Raw genomic sequence first — 21,328 nt, 5'->3', positions numbered from 1 at the left:
AAATATTTCAGGTAGCTACAAAAATAAGCACAGACTGAGAGGCCAAGCATTTATTTCCGTGTTTGCAGAAGAAGAAATAGCAAAGTAATACATTTGATGTCTTTTTCATAAAAGAGCCTGACCAAAACAATATGTATTCATATGAGCTACCATAATCTTCAAGAAGCCAAATGAACTTATATGATCCATGTGTGGAATCAATGTGGAATGCATTATAAAACATTACTTACTTATCATTTCAACTGGAGCATTAAGTCTACAAGTTAAGGTTAAGTTGTGTCCTGAACAGGTGTCAACTCTCTTGATAAATACATGGGTGTCAGGCAAAACACAGATGGGTAGCCAGGGTTTGTATTGACACAGACAGAAAATAGGTTGTTTATTTGATACTGTACACAACTGGTCACAACTCTACTCTAGCACTGGAGATCAGTGGTGCCAGTTCCTTCTATAAATGCAGATGAGTGTGGAAAACCAGAGAAGCAGAGGAAAGAAAGCCAGTGGGGGAAAAAAAGGCATTTCGTTTTCTGACATAATCGAATGTGCCAGCCTGGGCACTGGCACCGCTAGATGGACCTGTAGCGTTCCCTTCTCTTCCCTCTAACGGAACTGCAGGGGGCTGACACGCAGACCAATCACGTCCTTTCCGATCTCCGTTGCCTAGGAGACAAAAGAAGACCTTTCATATTCCACAACATAATAGCACAATTATTCTCAGCAAGGTGACTACCAGGGATTCTGCTGGTTTCAATAAGTAAAATTAAGACCATAATAAATGCATTTAAAGACTTATTTCACATCCATACTGGCCAAAAAAAGTACAAAGGATATGAAGGAGTCCCAGAATTACTTGCAGTGTAAATTAATTTCTCTTAATAATCAAATCCAAATTGCATTATGTTAGACGTCTTGTCCTATCCAGACTTGAAGGTTTTAGCGATGTCAGTCATGGAACGTGGTTTGAACATTCACCTATGTCTTCATTGCTTTTATATGACATGTTTATCTACTACAACTAAACTAAACCGATGATTTTAGGGTTATAAGACATTTTGGTAAAACGGACATAAAATAATCTATGTGACGAAAATGTAAATCGAAAACTAAACGAATGTATGATGATAGCTTAAAAAAAACTAATAAAAAGACTGTTTGAACTATTTAAACTATAATAAACTATTTAAACTATAATAAACAAAAAGGAAATTAAAATCATGAAATAAAAGCTAAACTAAAACGTTAGTTCGCTTACTGGAGTTGCAAGAGTTAATGTTGTCAGTGCAGAGTGGGTTGCACTGGGGCTGGACTTTGGTGATGCCCCCGACGTGAATATAGCACAATATTGGGTGATGGAAAGCGTTTGCAGGTGGCTTTTTACAGCGGCTTTTGTTACTTAAGTCCCAGAAATATAAATAAATATATATAAATAAATATAAATAATAAATATTGCCATCATTTAACAGAGATAAGACATGATAGAAAAGGAGATAGAGGCACAGATACAGTCCTATCTATATATGTAAAAGAGTTTTGTAATGGTGAGAGGGGCTGAGAGGTGGGCCTACCTGTGTGACCCTGCAGATCTGCCCCTTGTACGTGGGACAGTAACAGGCTCCCGACAGGGGGCACTTCTCCACTGGCCGACCACGGTACAGCGGAGTGTAAGAGGCGGCGCACAGGTCAAACGGATTGTGGGGGTCGTAGTTCAGCTGGTGTGCGTCTGTCAGAGTCTTCTCACACGCAGCCAGTATCTTCCTTGTCTAAAATAAGACAATGGTGCAGTTCACAAGCTGGCAAGTTCTATGTTAATGCTTTGACCATGGACACCAAATCTCCCCCCCCCACACACACACACACACACACACACACACACACACACACACACACACACACACACACACACACACACACACACACACACACACACACAGAGAGATAGGGTTACCTGTTGTGCCACCTCTGGTTTGGGGCCCAGCTCAAGCAAGCGCCGTGCGAAGCCAGCCGCGGTCTTGAAGTTGCGCAGCTTGAAGAAGAGGTTGAGAGCTGTGCGCAGCACCAGGACCATGTGAACTGGCTGCAGGTTACAGTGCGTGAAGTACGCCGCCATCTGGTGGACAAAGCAGGGAAGATAAGTGAGTCATCTGCAGTCAACAAACACTGACCATGCAAAATGAATTACCAAATACTATAGAGCAGTGGTTCTCAATTGCTCTGGCCTTGGGACCCACAATTTCCCATGGTCATTAAGTTGCAACCCAAAATGTACAGAATTCAAACCATTAAAATAAACATAAAAATATAAACATAAACAAAGGGCCTACTTTTATTCCTGCACTCATAGCACATTAGCCCAGGGCTAACATCAGATAGATTTTCAATAGATTTTTGTTTTACCACACTGTCAAGTTATCTGGGCACTATTTCAACCACATTATATTCTTAAATCATATTAGGTTGATGTAAAAACCAGTATGTTGATTTCTTCCCCACACACATAACTGCATAACTCTCTCTCTCTCTCTCTCTCTCTATATATATATATGAGCTAATCTCAGTCACATGCTAACTGCAGATCACAAGAAAATAGTTACAGAGCAATAGAAATACAGGAATTAGCTAATCGTTTTACTTTTCTAACATAATTATGAATCTTAACACAAAGATTCAACTAGCCCACCAGTGGCATCCCTGTAGACAGCTAGTAAGCCAAGTCTCTCCCCGCTCACGTTACAGCATGTTACCTCATACAGTATGCTATGCATGTGCCGCACACGCAGAACTCTTTTCAGAACTCTCCGTCTCTTTCTGAGATCTCATTTTGTGATTGAGGCATGAGAACAGTGAAGACTCAGCTTTTTCCATTTCAAAATAAAAGCTACTGTTCAAATATTTCCTACAAATGTTAAAGTTGAAAATCATTTTGCGACCCACTTTTGGGTTGGGACCCACCAGTTGAGGAACACTGCTATAGAGTATCCAATATTTCAAGGATATACTAATTAAACTACTACTTTCACTAGTTAGTAAATATGCCCCATCTCTGAATCAACTTCTCAAAGTATCCTGTGTGGTTGGGACTCCCATACAAATCACATCGACTCCATCCTTACTCTAGTATAGCAGTGCAGGCATAAAGCACTGAAAACCTCATGTCCTATTATATCCTGGGTGTCATACCTCACACAGCCTCTTCTGGTGGTCAAGGGTCTCTTTTGGAAGCTTCTTCCTTTCCGTTTCCATGGTGAGCCCAACAATGTACTCTCTGCAGATGGTGATAAGTTGCTGAGCCTGAGGGACAAAGACAAGTACCATCATGCACATGGAGTCAACCTCGTGCACATGCGGGCAGACACTGAGGGCAAATGTGTCTAGTGCTGACCACACACACACACACACACACACACACACACACACACACACACACACACACACACACACACACACACACACACACACACACACACACACACACACACACACACACACACACACACACACACACACACACAGTTTTGACTCCACAGATGGGTATATACAGTCTTGAGCAACTGATTGGTGCCTTAAAGTAAAACATGCACAACCAAACACACACACACTGTCTGTGTTACCTCTGCGATCTCCTGCTTGTTGTCGACCACCAGCAGCGGTACGGACAGCATGATGACGCGGAAGCGCTCAACGGCCTCCTCGAAGCGCCCCGCCGTGGTGAGCTGGTAGCATTGCTGCAGGCGGGAGATGAGGTCGGCCAGGCGCAAGCCCACGGCCGGAAGGCCACCCTTGACGCCCGCGTCCTTCCAGTTGCGCAGCGGGTGGCCGCGCAGGCAGGGCAGCGAGGGCAGGCCCAGGTAGGCGGTGCGGCCGCGCGACAGCGTCTGCATGAAGAGCTGCTTGTAGGGCTCGAAGCACACCACACCCACCTGGTCGTGCAGCAGCTGAGGGGGGAGGAAGGAGGAACAAACGTGACTGACCCGAGGAAGGGGCAGGAGCATCAACAAGCAAGCCTGTGGTCTACATCACATCACAATGTCATTTGGTCAGGTTGAATGTCTCTTTGTTTTGAGCTGCTGAAAATGAAAAAACTCTGAAAGAACAGGAGTCAAGTGACCATGAGCAGTAGCCTGAGCAATGTTGTGGATCGCTTCTGGACTCACCCTCATGGCGGTCTCGAAGGACCCTGCCAGAAGGTGGTCCACAACCAGCTGGGAGTTGTTGCACCACATCTGGGCGGGGCTCATGCCCTTGGTGGGCGGAACAAAGAAGCCCTCCTCATCTCCGCCTCCTGCACCAGCAGCCAGCTCCTATTGGGCAGAAGGTGATAAGTGAGCACAACTTCATTTACAGTAACTTGAAATGAATACAACATGAACAAGCTATTTAACATAAGCATGCAAAATATTAAAATATGAACAGAAACAGAATGAACTTAACTTGAATGACAATGACAATAATAATAATAATGACGAGACTGTGGTAACATGAAAATAATAATAATGAATGAATAAAATAACATGAGCGTAGGAACATGAATGTAAGGGCCCAGTCCTCACCAGCTCTGGAGGCAAGTCTAGATCCTCCTCTACATCCCAACCGCCTCCCTCCTCCTTCCTGCTGCCTGCCTCATCACCCAACACATCCTGGGCATCAGCAAAGCCATCTGAGGAGAAAACCGAAAATTAAACACATAGGACAAGACAGGAGAAACATGAGAGAAAGGGTGAAATTAAACACATAGGACAAGACAGGAGAAACATGCTGGCGGCTGGTTTAGCAACCACATCCTGTCCCATTCCTCACCTTCATCCAGGTGCAGTTCGGCATCTTCTCCCCAGCCCTCTCCTCCTGGGGCCTCCATGTCCGGGTCTGCAGCCATCTGACCAGCTTTACCTGAAACACACTTCAACGTTAGACACGACCAAACAAACACAAGCACATGAACGAACACACACACACACACACACACACAGAGTCAGGTAAATGACTTTGTAGTTCACCTTTGGCAGCGATGGCTCCCTCAAAGAAGCCCTTGGAGACAGTGAGCAGGGGCCAGTTGGTGTCCAAGGGGTTGATGGGAGGAGGGGGCTGCAACAGCTGGGCATTGGAGTCCACCTCTGGAATCTGAGAGCCGGAAAACGTATTTTTTTTTTTTATCCACAGAGTTTATAATAAGGCACATAATGTAAGGTATCAACTACAGCATGGTCAACAGGGCATTAACATGATCTGTCAAGTTGTGAAATCTGTCTTTCTTCTTCTGGTCTTACCACTTCCTTCTCAAGGTCAAAGGTCTCCTTCAGGGCCTCCGCCTCCTCATCCAGGCCATGGGTGGCGGCAGTCAGGTAGGCCAGAGACTCTAAAACACAACCAGTCAGGCACAGTTAAAAAGCTTATCCGGGTCTAACAACAAGAAACGGCAACATTACTTTAGGACAAAAGTATTGCGAGTGCAAATATGCACAATTTGGGGTCAAGGAAGGTTAGCAGGTTTGTATCAAAGCTTTAGGAAATCAGCACATAGAGGTGATAGACATGAGAGAAGCAGGAAGTGTGTGGATTATACTCACTCTGTCCACAGTTCTTCAGGATGCGCACTCTCTCACTGACGTCTCCCAGGTACAGGGCTCCCTGGTAGTGTCCACTCATGTCCTTCCTGATCTCAGCTACAGCAGACAACCAAAAGGATTGTTATAAAGGCGCGCACACACACACACACCTTTTTTTGTTACCACAACTGTTGTACTGCACAAGTCTGTATGGCATTTGCTATTTAAATGTCATGTACAAGTAAACATGACTTGACAGTAGTATACATCTTGTGCCATCCTCACTCACCGATCTTCATCATCTTGCGAAGCTTGGCCAGGTTGCCAGTGATAAGGTAGAGGAAGGTGAGCTTGTCAAAGTTCTTGGTCCTCTGGTAGCACATCTCCACCACCTGGTGGTGACCCTGCAGCAGTGCGGCCTCTCCCAGACGCTCCCAGCAGCTGCGCTCATCTAGGGCCTTAGCAGCCTCCAGCGCCACCTACAGTCAAAGGGGAGACAGTGCAGTCAGGCAGGAGCTAGATTCAAAGTGGATACATTGCAATACCCAACTGTGGTCTCGGATCAGTGCTGACATTTAGCCACTAATGGGAAAGGATAGGATGGGTTTAGAAAAGCTGGCAACAGATCAGGGGACTAAAATGCAGAAATCAGACAGACAGAAAACAAAAAACAAATGGAGTCTCTGCCTCCCTCGCTCTCACACACACCTCAATGTTGCCACACTCCAGAGCCAGGCTGAAGCGGGTCTTCTCGTCCTTCACGAAGTGCAGCGCCACCTCCGGATAGCCCTTCTTCTGCAGGTAGGCAATGATGGACTGGCCCACCAGCTTAGCATTACGTACCATGTGCAACACCTGATGGACACAATCAGAACGGTCAACTCAAGGAAACTTGTGCAGTGACTGACATCAGCAATATAAATCTCTAAATCCACAAGATCCGACACTGAACCTCACCAAGTTTTGCCAAAACCAAAAATTAAAGTGATTGAAAATATACTGTGTAAAAAACACAAAGTAGATTTTGTGAAAGCACATGGCAGGCATGTGGAATGAAAACAAAATTCTGGGACAGGCACAGACCTCCTCGTATTTGCGGCTGACCAGCGCCAGTTTGAAGCGATACTCGGTGGGGTCGATGTTGAGCACACGAGGGCGACACTCGCGGTCCAGGCAGTACACGCTGTTTCCCCGCACACGCGTCACGTAGATGGGAAGGTCCAGCGTACGGATGATGCCGTGATCACTGCAGAGAGACAAGAAGGAAAGGACCAATCAGGAACAGGGTCACGGACTCGAAGGAAAGATCAGCAAATCAAGTTTTCAAAGCACTTTTGCGTTATAATCCATCAGTTTCCAAAACAGACATTGGGAGGTAATGGGGCCTTAAAGGCTGAGTTCGTGATTCTGTCGTGGGGTTGTTGATATTTGAGCTGAATATCCAATCAGATTACACCTCGCCCTTTTGTGCTCCTGAAGCAATGGGTTGATTGGCTGGAATTGTTCATGGCTTGGTCTGAGCTAGTGAGGTTACCCTTGAAACTGAGGCTTTGAAGCTTGTATCAAAAACTTGTAGCACTTTACATCAGAGCTCCGTATGAAGGCTTGAATTGTTTTGGGGAAAATATATCATCCACTACTTTCGAAGCCTCGTTTAACAGCTGGTTCAAGAAAAGGTTCAATCTTGGCACAAAGCTTCGACTACTGAGGCTATGGTTACCATAAAATACAAATTATAAATAAAATATGTAAATTATATAATAAAACATTTATTTCATTTCTTTATTTGACGTATCTTTCTTGTATATGCACATTAATGCATCAGACCTCTGCTAAGCAATAGGCTACCGCACATCTCGGTGTTGTCACCGTGCTGAGAATTTTTCTTGTATTGTCCCATTGGTCAGCAGGTGTGCCTAAAGTGCATTTGAAGCCCTAAGTGCATATTTAACCCATTTTGCTAGAAAGCTTTAAGGCTTCATCGCCATCACTAGTCTGAGCAACTATATTCGTTGTTTCCCCATTTACAGCGCCAGGACTGGGTGCAAACACCAGAGCTTTCTTGAGTGTACACACTGAACGGATAGCTAGACCACCATGACCACCAATTCCCTGAACTAGACAAAAAGTGTTCTGGATTACAATCGCGACTGCACCTTTAATGGTGTAAACTACACTGATGGGTATAGTGTGTGTGTGTATTCAGACGGTTAATGTTTGTCTATTTCATTCCATTTTTGTGTAAACAAAGAGATGAATAATTAACCCAACCATCTCTGTACTAGGACCAGCTGCGTTAAATCCGCCGGTCACTCAATCAGTCAGACTTGACAGGGACGGCAGCACAGCTCTGCTGTCGTATAGGATATGGGGATGTGATTGACGCACTGGGGGACACTAAAGTACTAGTATGTGAGTGTGTGTGTGTGTGTGTGTGTGTGTGTGTGTGTGTGTGTGTGTGTGTGTGTGTGTGTAGCATACCCTGAGGTGAGGGCGTATTTGATGTGGTTGGAGGTGGTGTAGATGAAGACGCCGCTCTCGTCCCAGGCGCCGCTCTTCACACGGATGTTCTCATGGATGTTGCACAGGCTCTCCAGCTTCCTGTTGCAGATCATGATGGCTGTGGGGAGGAAAAGGACAAGTGTCAGGAGCCACAAGGCAAGAGGATGAATTTCAAGGACAGAGCGCACTGGTCCAGGTCATTTCTAACGACGATAGGGAGAACGTTTGAATGAAGAACTGTGAATTCTGCCAGTGGGAGGGGCACTTTATATATACTCATTTATTAAGAAAATACTACAGAACTCTTCAGCTCCTTTGGAGAAGATCCTGCAGACCTACAGGCCTTTCCCAGGCCCATGTATGGAAATTGGAATGAGATTTCAGCCAGTGATAGGAGACAGGGAGAGGCCTTTTCATTTCATGTTTAGTCTTTTTTTAACAAGTGTATTGGTCATTTATTACCTCCAATGATACGACTACAGAAAAGGTACACGTCTGACTAAAGTTTTTTGTCTCCCTGGGAGTGAATCACCCGACTGAGCCTGGTGTCACTCTGCAGACCTGCAGTGCTGTCTTACCGTGTTTGGCTAGCAGGGCCACGTGGCTGGTGTCGGTGCTCCACACCACGTACTTGACCTTGGCGATCTTGACGGTGGCGAGGGAGCGTTTCTGCTGCACGTCGAACAGCGTGACTCCGTCAGGGTCGCGCAGCAGCAGAGAGCCCGTCCCCGCGTAAAAGATCTCCTCGCAGCTCGGAACCTGCACCTTCTTCACGATCTCATTCTTCAGGTTCTTGATCAACAGCTAGTGGAGGGGTGGGTAAAAATAAAAATAATGATTAGAAATACTAATAGAAAAGCCATCACCAGATTTGTTGAGGGAAGATCGGGGGGGGAAGATGCATTTTTATTGTTCAACATTGATAAAGCAGGAGAGCTGCCTGAGAACAGATTCTCACTGAATAGTCAGCCAGTACTTCTAATTCTGACTAACATTAAAACTACATAAAAGGACATGGACTCTTACCGAGTGCATGCGGTCCAAAACGGCAAATCTGTTCCTGGCTACCCACACAGCCGTCAGACCAGAAGAGCGCTTGCCTTCAGGAGCTGGGAGGGAGTGAGGAGGGACAATTATTATCACTACTAAAGCAAAACGTGTGAAGAGGCAGAAGAACACTTAACTCCAGGGGCAAGGCAGGCTCACCATCAGGGTTTTGGGAGTCACTCTCACGTGGGATGGAGTAAAGGTCGTATGTGCTGTTCTCCAGATTAGTGGCTCTCTGTCACCCAGGACAGAAACAGAAAAGAAGTCACACATCTGTCTACTGAGCTATTTCAACAGTGTTAATGTGTCTAGATATTCCGAACACTTAAATTAATGGCTAGTCCTATAATACTCACAGTACACAGCAGAACAGCATTTTCGGCCGGGTTGTAAGACATGCTGAACACGGGGAACTTGGACCCACTACATAGAGAAAACGAACATATTCAGCTAAACTTGCATGAATTACCTCAACTACCTCATCTAATATTTACATGAACATATTCAATATTTCTTTTATCGCTATACAAAGGGCAAATACTTCCACAATCATGGTCTTGGGAAGTATGACACTGGCCCTTCCTGCCCCTGAGCCCTACCTGCGCAACTGCATGACAGCCGTGTCTTTGCTGCTGTTGAAGTCCAGCTGGCGCAGGAAGCGGTCCTTCACGTAGTACAGCATGTTGCCGTACACAGCGTAGGCCGGCCTCTCCCGCTCCAGCTTAAACACCAGCATCCCACTGTCATGCCCTGCAGACACACACACACAGACGTCAACCATTTATGGGTATTCTGACATGGCAAGATTGACAGACATCAAATCAATAGAGTTTGATGACTGGTATACCAGCACAGCTATACATTCTTTCCACCTTCTCCCATTGTTACTGAGATTTAAGTAGTCAACAGACAATAAAAGTGTAGTGATGTAATGAAGCGGCCAGTAAAAAAAAAGAAATCAGTTTCTTTTTTGTTTTGTTAGAGAGGCATTATCTTCTCTGCTGTAAGGCCTATGGGGAGACTAAGGGAACACTCACCTGCAGCAAAGAGGTTGAGGTTAGGGTGAGCCCCCAACACCCAGAAGCGGTCGTGGTCCCTGCGGAAGGTCTGCACACCGGTCCTCTTGGACATGTCCCACACGCGGATGCTCTTGTCCTCAGAGTTGGACAGGATTAGCTCCTGGCGGGGGTGGAAGACGGCACAGGACACATTGTTGTAATGTCCCCTGCAGGTGTCCAGCTCCCAGGCTTTGGACTCTGTGCAGACAGCGTGACAGAGACAAGAGATCAAGACAATGAGGCTAAAGACAAAAAAATGGCACAAATACTAATAGACACCACTTCATCCACAAAAATAACCAAATCAACACAATGTCCTCTTTATATACCCACTCACCATTCATCCTCCAGATCTTGACCTGGCGGTCATCCGCTCCTGAGACGATGAGGGGCATGGTGGGATGGAAGGCGGCCCAGTTAACCCCGCGGTCGTGACCCTGAGGAGAAAAACACACATATTTACCCCAAACTCCTCCAGCAACCTCCCCCTAAAGCTTGAGGATACACAGTAAGCAGAATGAAACAAATCTTTCATTTTCTTCACTTCCCTCCTAGTTCATCCTTACTCCAGCTCAAACTGGACTCAACTATGTGTTCTCACAGATAAAAAAAACAAATCTTGTTAATTCAGGATCCACTCCAGCATGAAGACTGACAGCACTTACCTCAAGAACGTGTTTCACTACAGCATCAGAGGCCCCAAACAAATCCACTCCTGTGAGCCCTCGCACTTCTGTCTCCACGGCGCCTGGGGAGAGGTTCTTCTTCCTCAAACCTGGAACCGACAATCCGCGGGAAAAAAAGGGGTAGGACCAAACAAAAGCAACAAGACAAGGCCCACAAAACAGAACAAGGGAGGAGAGGTGGGAACATCAAACACATTACTCAGTCGTTTAAACAAAACATCTTTTAGAATGAGGTGATGATCATTACATAGAACTATTTACAAAGCTCAGAAACACACATGAAGACACAGCACACACTGTTAGACTGCTAACCCCTTACAGGCACTATGAATTACAAATACAACCAATGTTCTCAAGTGGGTTTCATCCAGAGTACAGGAATTCTTCACTAATCAAGGACACAACCATTAGGCACTTCTGTAAACAACTTCTACATGTCTCCTACAAAGGCTTCAAATGGTTGGGTTCATCTGATTCTGTACAGACAGAGAGTGCGTGATGGAGTTTAAAGGTAGTACCAGCAATAGTTATCTATTTTAAGGCACAGTCGGAAAAAAAATACATCTCCTTCCTTTGGTAACTGTCTTAGGTCTTAGAAGGGCTTTCACATACAAACATATATTAACAATCACCTGAATTTGATAAGAATCCTACCAAATATTACAAAATGTATTTTGAATTAGTATTGCTGAATCTACCTTTAAATAATTATCAACCATATTTCCATGAACAGGATCATTACTGTTCTCTAGTAAGAAACCTCAAAGAAACAAGAGAGAACACAGATTTGTATTGGTGATTTCAGCGCACAAATCACTGAGTGACTCAACAGTCCAAGAGAAGTGAGGTATAAGGAGCAATGAGTAGAAACCACTGCACAGGTGTGGATGTTTCCGGAGGAGCATGGGAATTGGTGGAACTGAACAGCGTTGAAACTGGCTGATGGACTGATGGGGTAGTGGGGGCTTAAGAGGTGTCGTGATATGTTCTCATGGGGCACTGGGTTACTGAAAGGAGTATAAGTCTGCAAGCTATTTCATGCTATTGTTAGATGATGCATAGAGAAGAGCTTGAGTAGATGATGTCTGAGTAATGACACTGATGTCAATGAGGGAAGGGGGAGGGTCATCTGTCATAAAATAGTCATTAATATTAGATTGATATTACAGTGAACTGGGAAAACCTCACACAGGGGAGAGTAAAACTAGAGATAAAGTGTGAGTTCCCAACACGTGCAACTACTTGAAAGTCGCATAATATATGCAACACCTTCCCGCTTTGGGTAAGAGGCTACTTTTTAGTGTGTAATAAGTACTCATGCTCAGTACTTTAGCTATTTCTGTATTCAGGATTCCACCATGCAGAAAGAGATGGGAAATAAGAGCGAGTCACTGAATAACTAGTAACAAATGGACAAAACCCAGAAAGGTTGACTGAGAATGCAAGGTAAACTGTAGAGTTAGTGTTCTCTATGAGTTTGATGGAGTATATATGTGTACACCCTCAACACGACATCTTAACAGACTGAAGCAGAAAGGGAGACAGTTAAAGGTTACTGGATTGAGCAGTTAGAGGAAGTGTGCAATAGACAAAGACTGGAAAAAACAAGTCATAACATAACATAACAAGTATTAACATGCATAAACACAGAAACACTTCTTGCATGGGGGATATCCATTCTCCACCTTTATGTCCAAATGTAACAGTCTCTAGACCTCTTTGGACTCACTCTCACTTAATGTAAATATTAATTTGAGATGGCTATAGAAATGGGAGCAAAATGGTCATTTGGCCATGTTGCTTTTTCAAGAATTCATTCAAATTAATGTCCACAAAACACACAAGACAAGTTTGAGCTCTGTTCACTAGAACAGTGGCTCGGAAAAAGCCTTCCACTGTGCCTGACTTCTTCTATCTACACTCTAACATTAAAGGCAAGATGTGTTTCTGTAAGCAGCCCACAAAGATCAAATCTTCACACACAGATGAGGGAGAAGCGGAGGACACTGGAGCATCTCTCTTCTCCTGCTCTCCTGCTCTCCACCGCCCCCCCCCCCCCCCCATTCATCCATCCAGGCTCAAGTTCTCCCCTATTCAAGTCCAGCCGTTCCCACGCGCCCTCACCAGAGATATCCCACACGCGCACAGTCTGATCCAGGCTGGCTGACACCACCAGGTCCTCTGAGGGGTGGAACTGAGCACACATCACATAGTGATTGTGACCCGTCAAGACACTGCAAAACACAAGAGTTGGGGGAGACACACACAGTGACAAAGACGAAGAGATTAAAAAATGTATGTAATCATTATAGACTGCTCTAAAACATATAATACATCAGTATTAGGCTTATTATATTATTTTAATACTTAGGTTAGACACAGTGAAAAGGCATGGTTTATTACCCAGAATCTATGAATAACAACTTCACTTGAAAAGCCAAGCGTCACTCACCAGACACAAGTACGAGACTGCCAATTCCAGATGCGGATGGTCTGGTCATCTGATGCACTCAAAATCCAGGGATACTCCTACAGACATTTTTGGGGACATTTAAGACAAGTTAGAAAAGGAGGCAGAAGTCAGAGGTAGCATTATAGACATCCCCACATAATGCAAGAATCTTTGGTTGTTTAATTTTAAAGGTTTATACTCACATGGTGGAAAAAGGTAGTCCGGATATAATCCAAGTGTCCAAGCAGTGTGAACAGACATCGCCTTAATTTGTAGTTCCATACCTGAGATGTGATAAATGAATTTTTGAGTCCAGAAGATATGATTATGTACACCGTATAACTGATGACATTATATTCGAAATGCAGATATACACTCTGTTGCCAGTTTATCGGGTACACATAGCGAAAACGAGCACAGTCTATTACAACAGTCCTACAATAAATAGATGTTCAGTTTATGTTAAAACAGTTTAAGAAAGGTGGCGATTAAACTATATGATAATTTTTGGAGGATGTAGTTTGTGCTGCTGTTAAACTGTACTGAATTAAATACAAATGTGTCTGTTTTTTTAGTTTAGCATCACTTTTTGAAACGGCTCCCTTAATTAGTACACAAATACTGACAATTATAACCTTCGTGGAGCTTGAAGATTTATTGCAGGACTGGTGTATTAGACTGCATTAGTTTTACCTCGATGTTTCTAATAAACTGGCAACTGAGTTGTGTATATTGATTCCTCATATGCCCCCAAACCTTGATTTTGTAGTCATCTCCTCCAGACACAAACAAGGGCTGCTGCTTGTGAAAGTCAATCCCTCGGACTGGACCTGTGACAAATAACAACGCATTCCTCACGTCACGTCAACGTGCTTTTAAGTAAGTCAACTTGAAGATACGTTTGAAGCTGCAAATCTTGTAATCATAGAATACCGTCATGCTCGTCGAATTTGTCAATCAAGGTGCACATGCGGTAATCCCACAGTTGAATGACTCCGTTGTGCAAACTGGCAAGAATCCATGGTCTCTTCGGGTGGAAACTAAGCCCTAGAAAAAGAAATTATTGACACATCTGGCTAAGGACTAGATATGACAGAGCAGGCAGCCTAAAAGCAATGACGTTAGCTAGCTAACAACATAGCTAATTATGTTAATGATGAAAAACTAGCCTAGCCTTTAAATGTACTACTTGGTTATCGTCAACAGAAGACAACTACGGCAGCCGCAACTCAGGATTGAATGAATATTAATAACTCACAAGTCCTTCTTGTTAGGCCGAAGTCAACGCTAACACATTAACTTGATATCGCTTGCTAGTTTGATTAACTTGCTAGCGTTTCACTCAATGTCTATAGCAAAGAGGCAGACTTTAAGGAAACAGGTTAATTCAACATATATCAGAGTAAACTGACATATATACAACTATACTAGTAATACATATGAAGTTCTAAAAAGGTATTATATTTAATCAAATGACTTGTAGCAATGTAGCTAGAGCCGCAGCTAGCTAGCTACCTTACCTTTAACACGGGCCGATTTTGTCTCAAATTTGGTCAACATCTTCCAGAAACGCTACTGCACTTCCACAGACAATGATTCAAGAAGCTGACTTATAAAAGCCTGGAAAATCCAACAATTTTTCATCAACGATTCAGTTCTTTATAGCAGTGTTATGCCAACTAGGTATTTTCTAATACGGTCGGTTTAGCTTGCTGGAAGGCTGCAGCCAACCACTCCACTTCCTTAGCTGACACGTCGACGTAAACCCAGAAATCCTCTCCCTGTTCGTATAGGAACACTGAAGCGCCACCATCAAAGGTTCCACGTCCTAATATCCGGTGTCTAGAAGTTAGAGGTCCAAGCAGAGAACCATTTTTTTTGTGTCAACTACCTGTCAGTCGTATTACTCATTTGCAACACATCAGTGAAACTGATATAAGCAGCAAATGCAGTAAAACACCGAATATCGAAAATAAGTAGACCTACATAATACAACAAGTGTGTATTATGTAAATAAAAAATGAACTGCACCTCCATACACACATAATGAATGGAGAAACGAGAAAAGATATCCCATATTTCGCGAGGTCCTTCTTGCTGCCAGTTTAAAATAATTACGTGACAACACAAAATAGTAATTTACTACATCCCATGTAGAACAAGCCGCGATACATTTTTTTTGTTTGTTATCATGATTATACAATATACAAATCCGATGTTTCTTAAATACTAAACCTAATTGGTTTTTATTTTTGTCTAAACGTGGCTGGAAGTTGAAGCAGGTAATTTGACTACTGCTGCTCACGGAATGCTGTAGTTGTCAGGCCTATGATCTGGAAAACTGATACAAAATGTACTTCAGTCCATTCCACAGAGAAGATGCAAATAAATAAATACATAAAGATCATGTCGTACTATAATACATATAACCTACTTATACGTAGTCTTATTTCTTGGTCATCATATTTAATGAATAGAGGACAGGGACTCGGCTACCATTCATTCAAAAATGGGGGAAACAAATAGGCAAGGCATATCAAAATGTAACCTTTGGGGTTTAACTATCAAAATACTTTTTTTTATCAATGCCTTAGAATTTCATTAGTTATAAGATCTTCTATATTTTATATGTGTTTGCTTACAATGAATTCTAAAAAAAAATTATAGTTGTGGATTGGTGTAATACAGGCCACTCTTTATTTTTTTCCCTGTAGTTCAAAGTGACATAATATATATATAACTCCATATCAGAGAAATCTTAGTCTTCACATTATGTACAAATACCTTTGCACAGGCTGCTCAGATGAAAACTCACACACCCAAGCACCAGACACACTGTTGCCGTTTCAATCACTGAAATAGGTTCAACCTTTATTTTGGGGGGGGGGGACTGTGGTGGGATTAACAGGTGGTAACATTTGGAGTCCCCTTTGGAGTACTGCTGCTAGATTGTGTCCCTCTTCGTGTTAACTTCTTTCTGTGCCATTTGTGTATTCCTTAATAATTAATGTGTTATTGCTATGTTATTAGCTGTCTTAATTTAAACAGCAGCTCGTTTATGCTGTCGTTAGACACGACTGCAGTCTTTGAAAACTTGCAAGCTTGGTATCTGTCAGTGATCATTATGGGAGAGATTAATTACAATAGAACAAATGGTTGAAACTTAATAATCCAAACAACACACAATTCTATACAATATACAAGGGTACAACATACAATAACACCAACAGAGAAAATGAGGAGGCACATCGCTTTAAGTCCTTACAGAGATTAACTTTCCATGTTATTTCTTATCTCAATTTTCTTTTCAATCATAAGCTATTGGCTTCTTAGATCAATAAGTGGTAACGGGGTATGGTGAATATTTTCACACAGGAAGCAAAATCAATATCCTCCTTTATTATGACACTGCTACACCATTGCTAACTGACAGAAGCTCAGAATGGGAATGGTATACAACATCTAATGTGTTTTGGTAGTGTTTTCTAGGAAATGGGAATGTTAATAAATATTTCTCTGAAATTGTGACGATGCTGATTATGTAAACATAGTTAATAGTCCATCTTTTTGTCATGGTTAGTGAATTAAACCGATGGTCTCTCTCCAAAACAATATACATTATTCACTTAATTTTAAGAACTTGCCACAGTGCGTCATAAATAATAGACCCCAGAGGTGAGTGAAACAGTTATTGAGTTATTGCTACCCTGAGGTACAGTGGTACCTTTAGGCCATTTTCAGTGAGACCTATCTATTCTTAAGTCAATTACCCTTACAGGCGCACACCCTCCTCCTGACAGGCAAGACTGAGCTCAGGACCAGGGTGAGTCTCAGGTTATCAGTACTCAAGCTGCAACCACCAAGCTCACTAGACTGAACTGAAGACGACTTTACAGAATCATGTACAGCATTGTTTTATCATCTTGCCAATTCCAATTGTTTCACCTGCAACAGTGAGATGACCTAAACTGACCAGGCATTAATTTAGCCTTATAACCGATTGCAAGACTGCAAAAAACGTGATTAAAATTAAGTGATAGATTCCAAGAGCAGCTCTTCTCTTGTGAATGATCAATCAGTCAGGAAGAAGCTTTTTTGTCAGGGGTAGTCACTGCACTGGTGTCTTGCCTGCATCCACAGTGTACATTTGTACACACAGAGCTCCCTCTTGAAAGTATCCATAACAGAACAGATCAAATCCTCCTGGAGCAGCTTTTGTGAGACAGTATTGCAAACACCTGATAGTGCCTTGTGAGATCACATAATTGAGCACTGCTCAGCAGGTCCTGCCCCAGGTGCTCCTGGGATATTCAAAGATTCCATGTTGAGGTTCAGGCCAGGAGGCTGTAAGGAAAAAATAATAGGAGTGAAATCAACAGTGGTGGGAATGAACTTTGTATTTCAGTGAAAAATAAGGCTGTACATACCGCGTCTCCTGCCAACTCTTTTGGTGGTTGGCCTAGATCTTGCAGCTAGGAAAAGATAAAAGATTAATCAGTGATAAACTCTGTGTGTCCACAAATTTACAGCTAGAGGGGATTTTGAAATATCCATAGTAAAATGCATTTCTATGTTCATGTTTAGTCAATTAAGAAATCTTTGAAGGGAGCTGTGTGAAATTATTGATAGAATCAATTACCTTCTGCATAAGTTCCAGAATGTTCTCAAAAGCGCTTTCCTGATCTCCATCTTTCTCAAACTGGGAACAAATGTCTCCCATGATCTTGTGTTGTTGCTCATAACGATTGAACTCCTCAGGAGGGAGGGACTCTTTGTTGCTGTTCAGCCACTCAGGATACTTAAAGTAAACAGATATATTATGTCAATAACATTTCAACATACAAATAGCAGATAAACCATGTGACCTAAAGGTATGTCTTCACAATATGTGACTTATGATACCTTCTCTGTAATCTCTTTGAGTGATGGGTACAGAACTTCTTTGGAGAGCAGATTTTGCATGATAGATTGCATGATGGGTAAAATATTTCCATCCTCTCCTCCTCCTTCTCCATTGTCGTCTAATCCCAGTCCTTCTAAAGTCTTTGCCAGGTCCTCTCCTGCTAATCCTGAACTCTGAGAATGGGGTTAAAACCTTATTTTGCATCTGTGCTTTCTATTCCATAACAATTTACATTTTTACCCAAAATTCCTGTCATCAATTTGAGTAGAAGAATTACCTGCAAGTAGTCTGCATTTTTTGCAAGTCCACTGAGGGTGTCTTTCAGACATGAGGTGAATTCCTGCTGTGAAGCTACATCACTGCCTTTAGGGATAAAAGTGACACAACAAATCCCATATTATGTGTACAGTTATAAAACACAGATACATAGTCCATTTAGTTACAAAAGGTATACACAAAGCTTCATGTTCTATAATCTGCTGTAGCACTTGAACATACAATGTGTCAACACACACACACACACACATTTATTATGTTCTTCCACACACCAACTTTCCCTGCTGCGTCAGACAGTTTTTGAAAATGCTGCAGCAGCTCTGGCTCCTCTTGGGCAAGCTCGACCATGGCCCTCTCCCACTCCTCTTTTGCCTGGTTTGCCATCTCTCCTTCAAACAGGTTCTCAAAAAACTGAGTGTCCTCCAACAGAGGGGGCTGAAAAAATTACATTCACACTGAACTTTGATGGGATGGAAACTTCTACATTAAGGCTAATACAGGTACCTCAATTAGGCAACATGCTGTGTGATCAAAACAACAACGGCTTAATTTTACTGACAGTGTATGTCTGATAATTAACTAGATGTACAAGAATGAAATTAAGCTCACTTTCTTCCCACTGGACTGGTCTGCATTAGGACCAGCAGCTGCCTCTGGGGCAGAAGGCGGAACGTTTGCCTTGTCAAAGTCATCAAGGGCACCTGAAAGAAACATTAACTTAATACTAAATAGCTCTGAGAAGAGACCTACCTCATGAGCTGTCTGTGACTATTTAAAGGTGAGGTAGGATCATTTTGGGTGTAAAATGAATTCTCCCTAAAGTAGTAAGACTGAGCAGTCATAGTAGATAGCTAGAGACAGTTACATTGCAAATTATATGTTGTTGTGTAGAACTGTTCACAACTGTACAGGGTCCTTCCATGTCATTTTACTCAATAACTAGCATGCACAATTTTAAGTCTGTATCTTTAGTATCTGAGATACAGAGACTTTTAAGAGAGAATGGCCCTAATTTCACTGCAAGAAACGAGTGTTGCGACAAAATTCCATTAGTAATTACTTTTGAACTATTCATGATAGATTCTTGAAAAAATGCAGGGGTTGTTCTACACTATTAGATGTCTTTAACTTCAACTTACAACAACTTGCTGAAAATTGTATTGAGCTTTGGAGGAACTTTTGCTTGCTTTATCTTCACACTGAACCCCATGAGATATTTTACATTTTGATATATAACACTCAAGTATTTTCTCAGCAACTAGGTGCATGTCTGAAATAATTCAAAATGTTCTGATTTATGAAAAAAAAGGTCACCTATATTTCAAGTGTATATAACCTATGCATGACAAAGTCTACCATAAAAACAATCTTACAGCTGGTTTTATGTTTTAATGAGTAAAATTGAATGCACAAAATATGAAGTTGATAACTTGAACCAAACTATATTTATTAAGGTATTTAACACCCCATGTTTTACTAGAACCATCATAGAAATAATTATAAAGGAACAATGCCACATCTTCAATTTCACATTAATTTAATATACCTACAAGCATTTTGTGAACGATTTTTTAAGCATTATTTCAGGAGAAAATCTACATTCATCACCATTACCGGATCCTGTTGAATCATGTATTAGTAAGACTAGATAGACCGAATTCCACAGCTGCACCTTACTTATGTCACAACATAGTACTATGGTACTAAATACGATTGGCTGTTCCTCGTCGATGCTGTACGGGCCGCATCTACATTAAGCAATTTTTTTAAATATTCAAGGGCAAAACTATTTACGACACTAATACCGGCAATGTCATATAACAGACTAACGCCTGAAGATCACAAAATAATAACATATGTTTTAAAATTAACTGAAAATGTAAGGTCAACAAGGGCGTCAAATGCTCTCAAGTTAGGGGGCAGGCTTCTGCAAATGAGGAGGAACATGCATATTTCGAAAAGTAACTAATTACACACCAAGCAAACTAGCACATATACAGGACTAACATTGGTTCTCCTGAAGTGGCACATTTATTAAGGTATAACTCCAAACCTTACTGTCCAATAATTCATCCAACTCGGTGTCTTCTTCAACCTGCGGATCCGACGCAGACGCCATCTTGTTCATGACTTCCCAGAGGATAGCGACAGCGACGCGCGAAAATGACGTGTGAGTGAGTCAGCAGCTCACAGTAGCCTGTCAGGCATATGCCATAATGCAGAAATATTGGTAAGTTAGTCAATTTAATCTATATTAAAATACAGGATAAATCGACAAACGGGAAAAGAGTTAACAACGGTAAAATCTCTTGGCCCAGGCCACATTCTGATTCTGATTCTGATTCTGATGGGACCACCACTAAGTGGTAGCAGTGCTCCACAATGGCTGGTTACAGTAAGGATGGCGAGGCTATAACAGGCTTCATATCTATGGTGTCAATCATTCTTTCTACCCATCATATTCTCACAGTCAAAGTAGAACATTCTGGCAATAACAATACATTTTTAAAAGACATCTTGCACTGATGAAAGCACATGTTAGTGTGTGTATCATGCTCAATAAATCGATTAACATGTGATAGAATATATGACGCGAATTACTACCTCAATGCCCATTTGCAACAAATATGTTACGAACTGTGGTACATTTAGTAAAGTTTGTCAGAAGCCTCTTTCTTCCACTAGAACAACAACAGAAACATGTTCACAACCCAAACATAATTTATTAAAAACGCAACAATCAATGTTATGCTAATTTTATATTGATTTCTTAACTAAATCCAGTGAAAAAAAAGTTATATTCTATTTGAATAAAAAAAAAATGGACTACGTTAGGCTACTTAATCTATGTTTATATGCAGGAT

General features: G+C 42.2%; 2 protein-coding genes across 2 annotated transcripts; both read right to left on the bottom strand.

The window, feature by feature from the left end:
* Window positions 1-35: 35 nt before the first annotated feature.
* copa (COPI coat complex subunit alpha) lies at window positions 36-15,069 on the bottom strand. Its single transcript, XM_012815356.3, has 29 exons — window positions 14,806-15,069; window positions 14,219-14,332; window positions 14,042-14,115; window positions 13,489-13,569; window positions 13,286-13,362; window positions 12,958-13,067; window positions 10,813-10,922; window positions 10,485-10,584; window positions 10,127-10,345; window positions 9,689-9,839; window positions 9,446-9,512; window positions 9,249-9,324; window positions 9,069-9,151; window positions 8,621-8,846; window positions 8,022-8,160; window positions 6,624-6,786; window positions 6,249-6,395; window positions 5,830-6,019; window positions 5,562-5,657; window positions 5,262-5,350; window positions 4,992-5,115; window positions 4,795-4,884; window positions 4,548-4,654; window positions 4,152-4,298; window positions 3,609-3,932; window positions 3,178-3,288; window positions 1,946-2,107; window positions 1,566-1,760; window positions 36-660 (listed from the first exon to the last, which is right to left on the bottom strand). The coding sequence occupies exons 1-29, from the start codon at window positions 14,843-14,845 to the stop codon at window positions 601-603; spliced, it is 3,672 nt and encodes a 1,223-aa protein (XP_012670810.1). The 5' UTR covers window positions 14,846-15,069; the 3' UTR covers window positions 36-600.
* A 1,054-nt stretch (window positions 15,070-16,123) lies between these two features.
* On the bottom strand, window positions 16,124-20,641 carry pex19 (peroxisomal biogenesis factor 19). Its single transcript, XM_012815399.3, has 8 exons — window positions 20,523-20,641; window positions 19,074-19,165; window positions 18,737-18,899; window positions 18,466-18,551; window positions 18,188-18,361; window positions 17,925-18,083; window positions 17,713-17,757; window positions 16,124-17,629 (listed from the first exon to the last, which is right to left on the bottom strand). Exons 1-8 carry the CDS (start codon window positions 20,590-20,592, stop codon window positions 17,543-17,545), a joined length of 876 nt encoding a protein of 291 aa, XP_012670853.1. The 5' UTR covers window positions 20,593-20,641; the 3' UTR covers window positions 16,124-17,542.
* Window positions 20,642-21,328: the final 687 nt, after the last annotated feature.

The sequence above is a fragment of the Clupea harengus genome, chromosome 22, assembly GCF_900700415.2.
Source record: "Clupea harengus chromosome 22, Ch_v2.0.2, whole genome shotgun sequence".
NCBI classification, from domain to species: domain Eukaryota; kingdom Metazoa; phylum Chordata; class Actinopteri; order Clupeiformes; family Clupeidae; genus Clupea; species Clupea harengus.
The sequence above is the reverse complement of the archived record's forward strand: the minus strand, read 5'-3'. Positions and strand labels throughout refer to the sequence as shown.

What these genes read in the sequence shown, in the direction of transcription:
- copa (XM_012815356.3), bottom strand. Translation starts at nt 14,845, where the DNA reads ATGTTGACCAAATTTGAGACAAAATCGGCCCGTGTTAAAG. An exon ending in CAAATTCGACGAGCATGACG is followed by an intron (nt 14,116 to 14,218) that starts GTATTCTATGAT and finishes TATTTGTCACAG; the next exon opens with GTCCAGTCCGAGGGATTGAC. An exon ending in ATGCTGTTCTGCTGTGTACT is followed by an intron (nt 9,325 to 9,445) that starts GTGAGTATTATA and finishes CCTGGGTGACAG; the next exon opens with AGAGCCACTAATCTGGAGAA.
- pex19 (XM_012815399.3), bottom strand. Translation starts at nt 20,592, where the DNA reads ATGAACAAGATGGCGTCTGCGTCGGATCCGCAGGTTGAAGAAGACACC. An exon ending in ACCAGTCCAGTGGGAAGAAA is followed by an intron (nt 18,900 to 19,073) that starts GTGAGCTTAATT and finishes TAATTTTTTCAG; the next exon opens with CCCCCTCTGTTGGAGGACAC. An exon ending in AAGAGTTGGCAGGAGACGCG is followed by an intron (nt 17,630 to 17,712) that starts GTATGTACAGCC and finishes TTTTCCTTACAG; the next exon opens with CCTCCTGGCCTGAACCTCAA.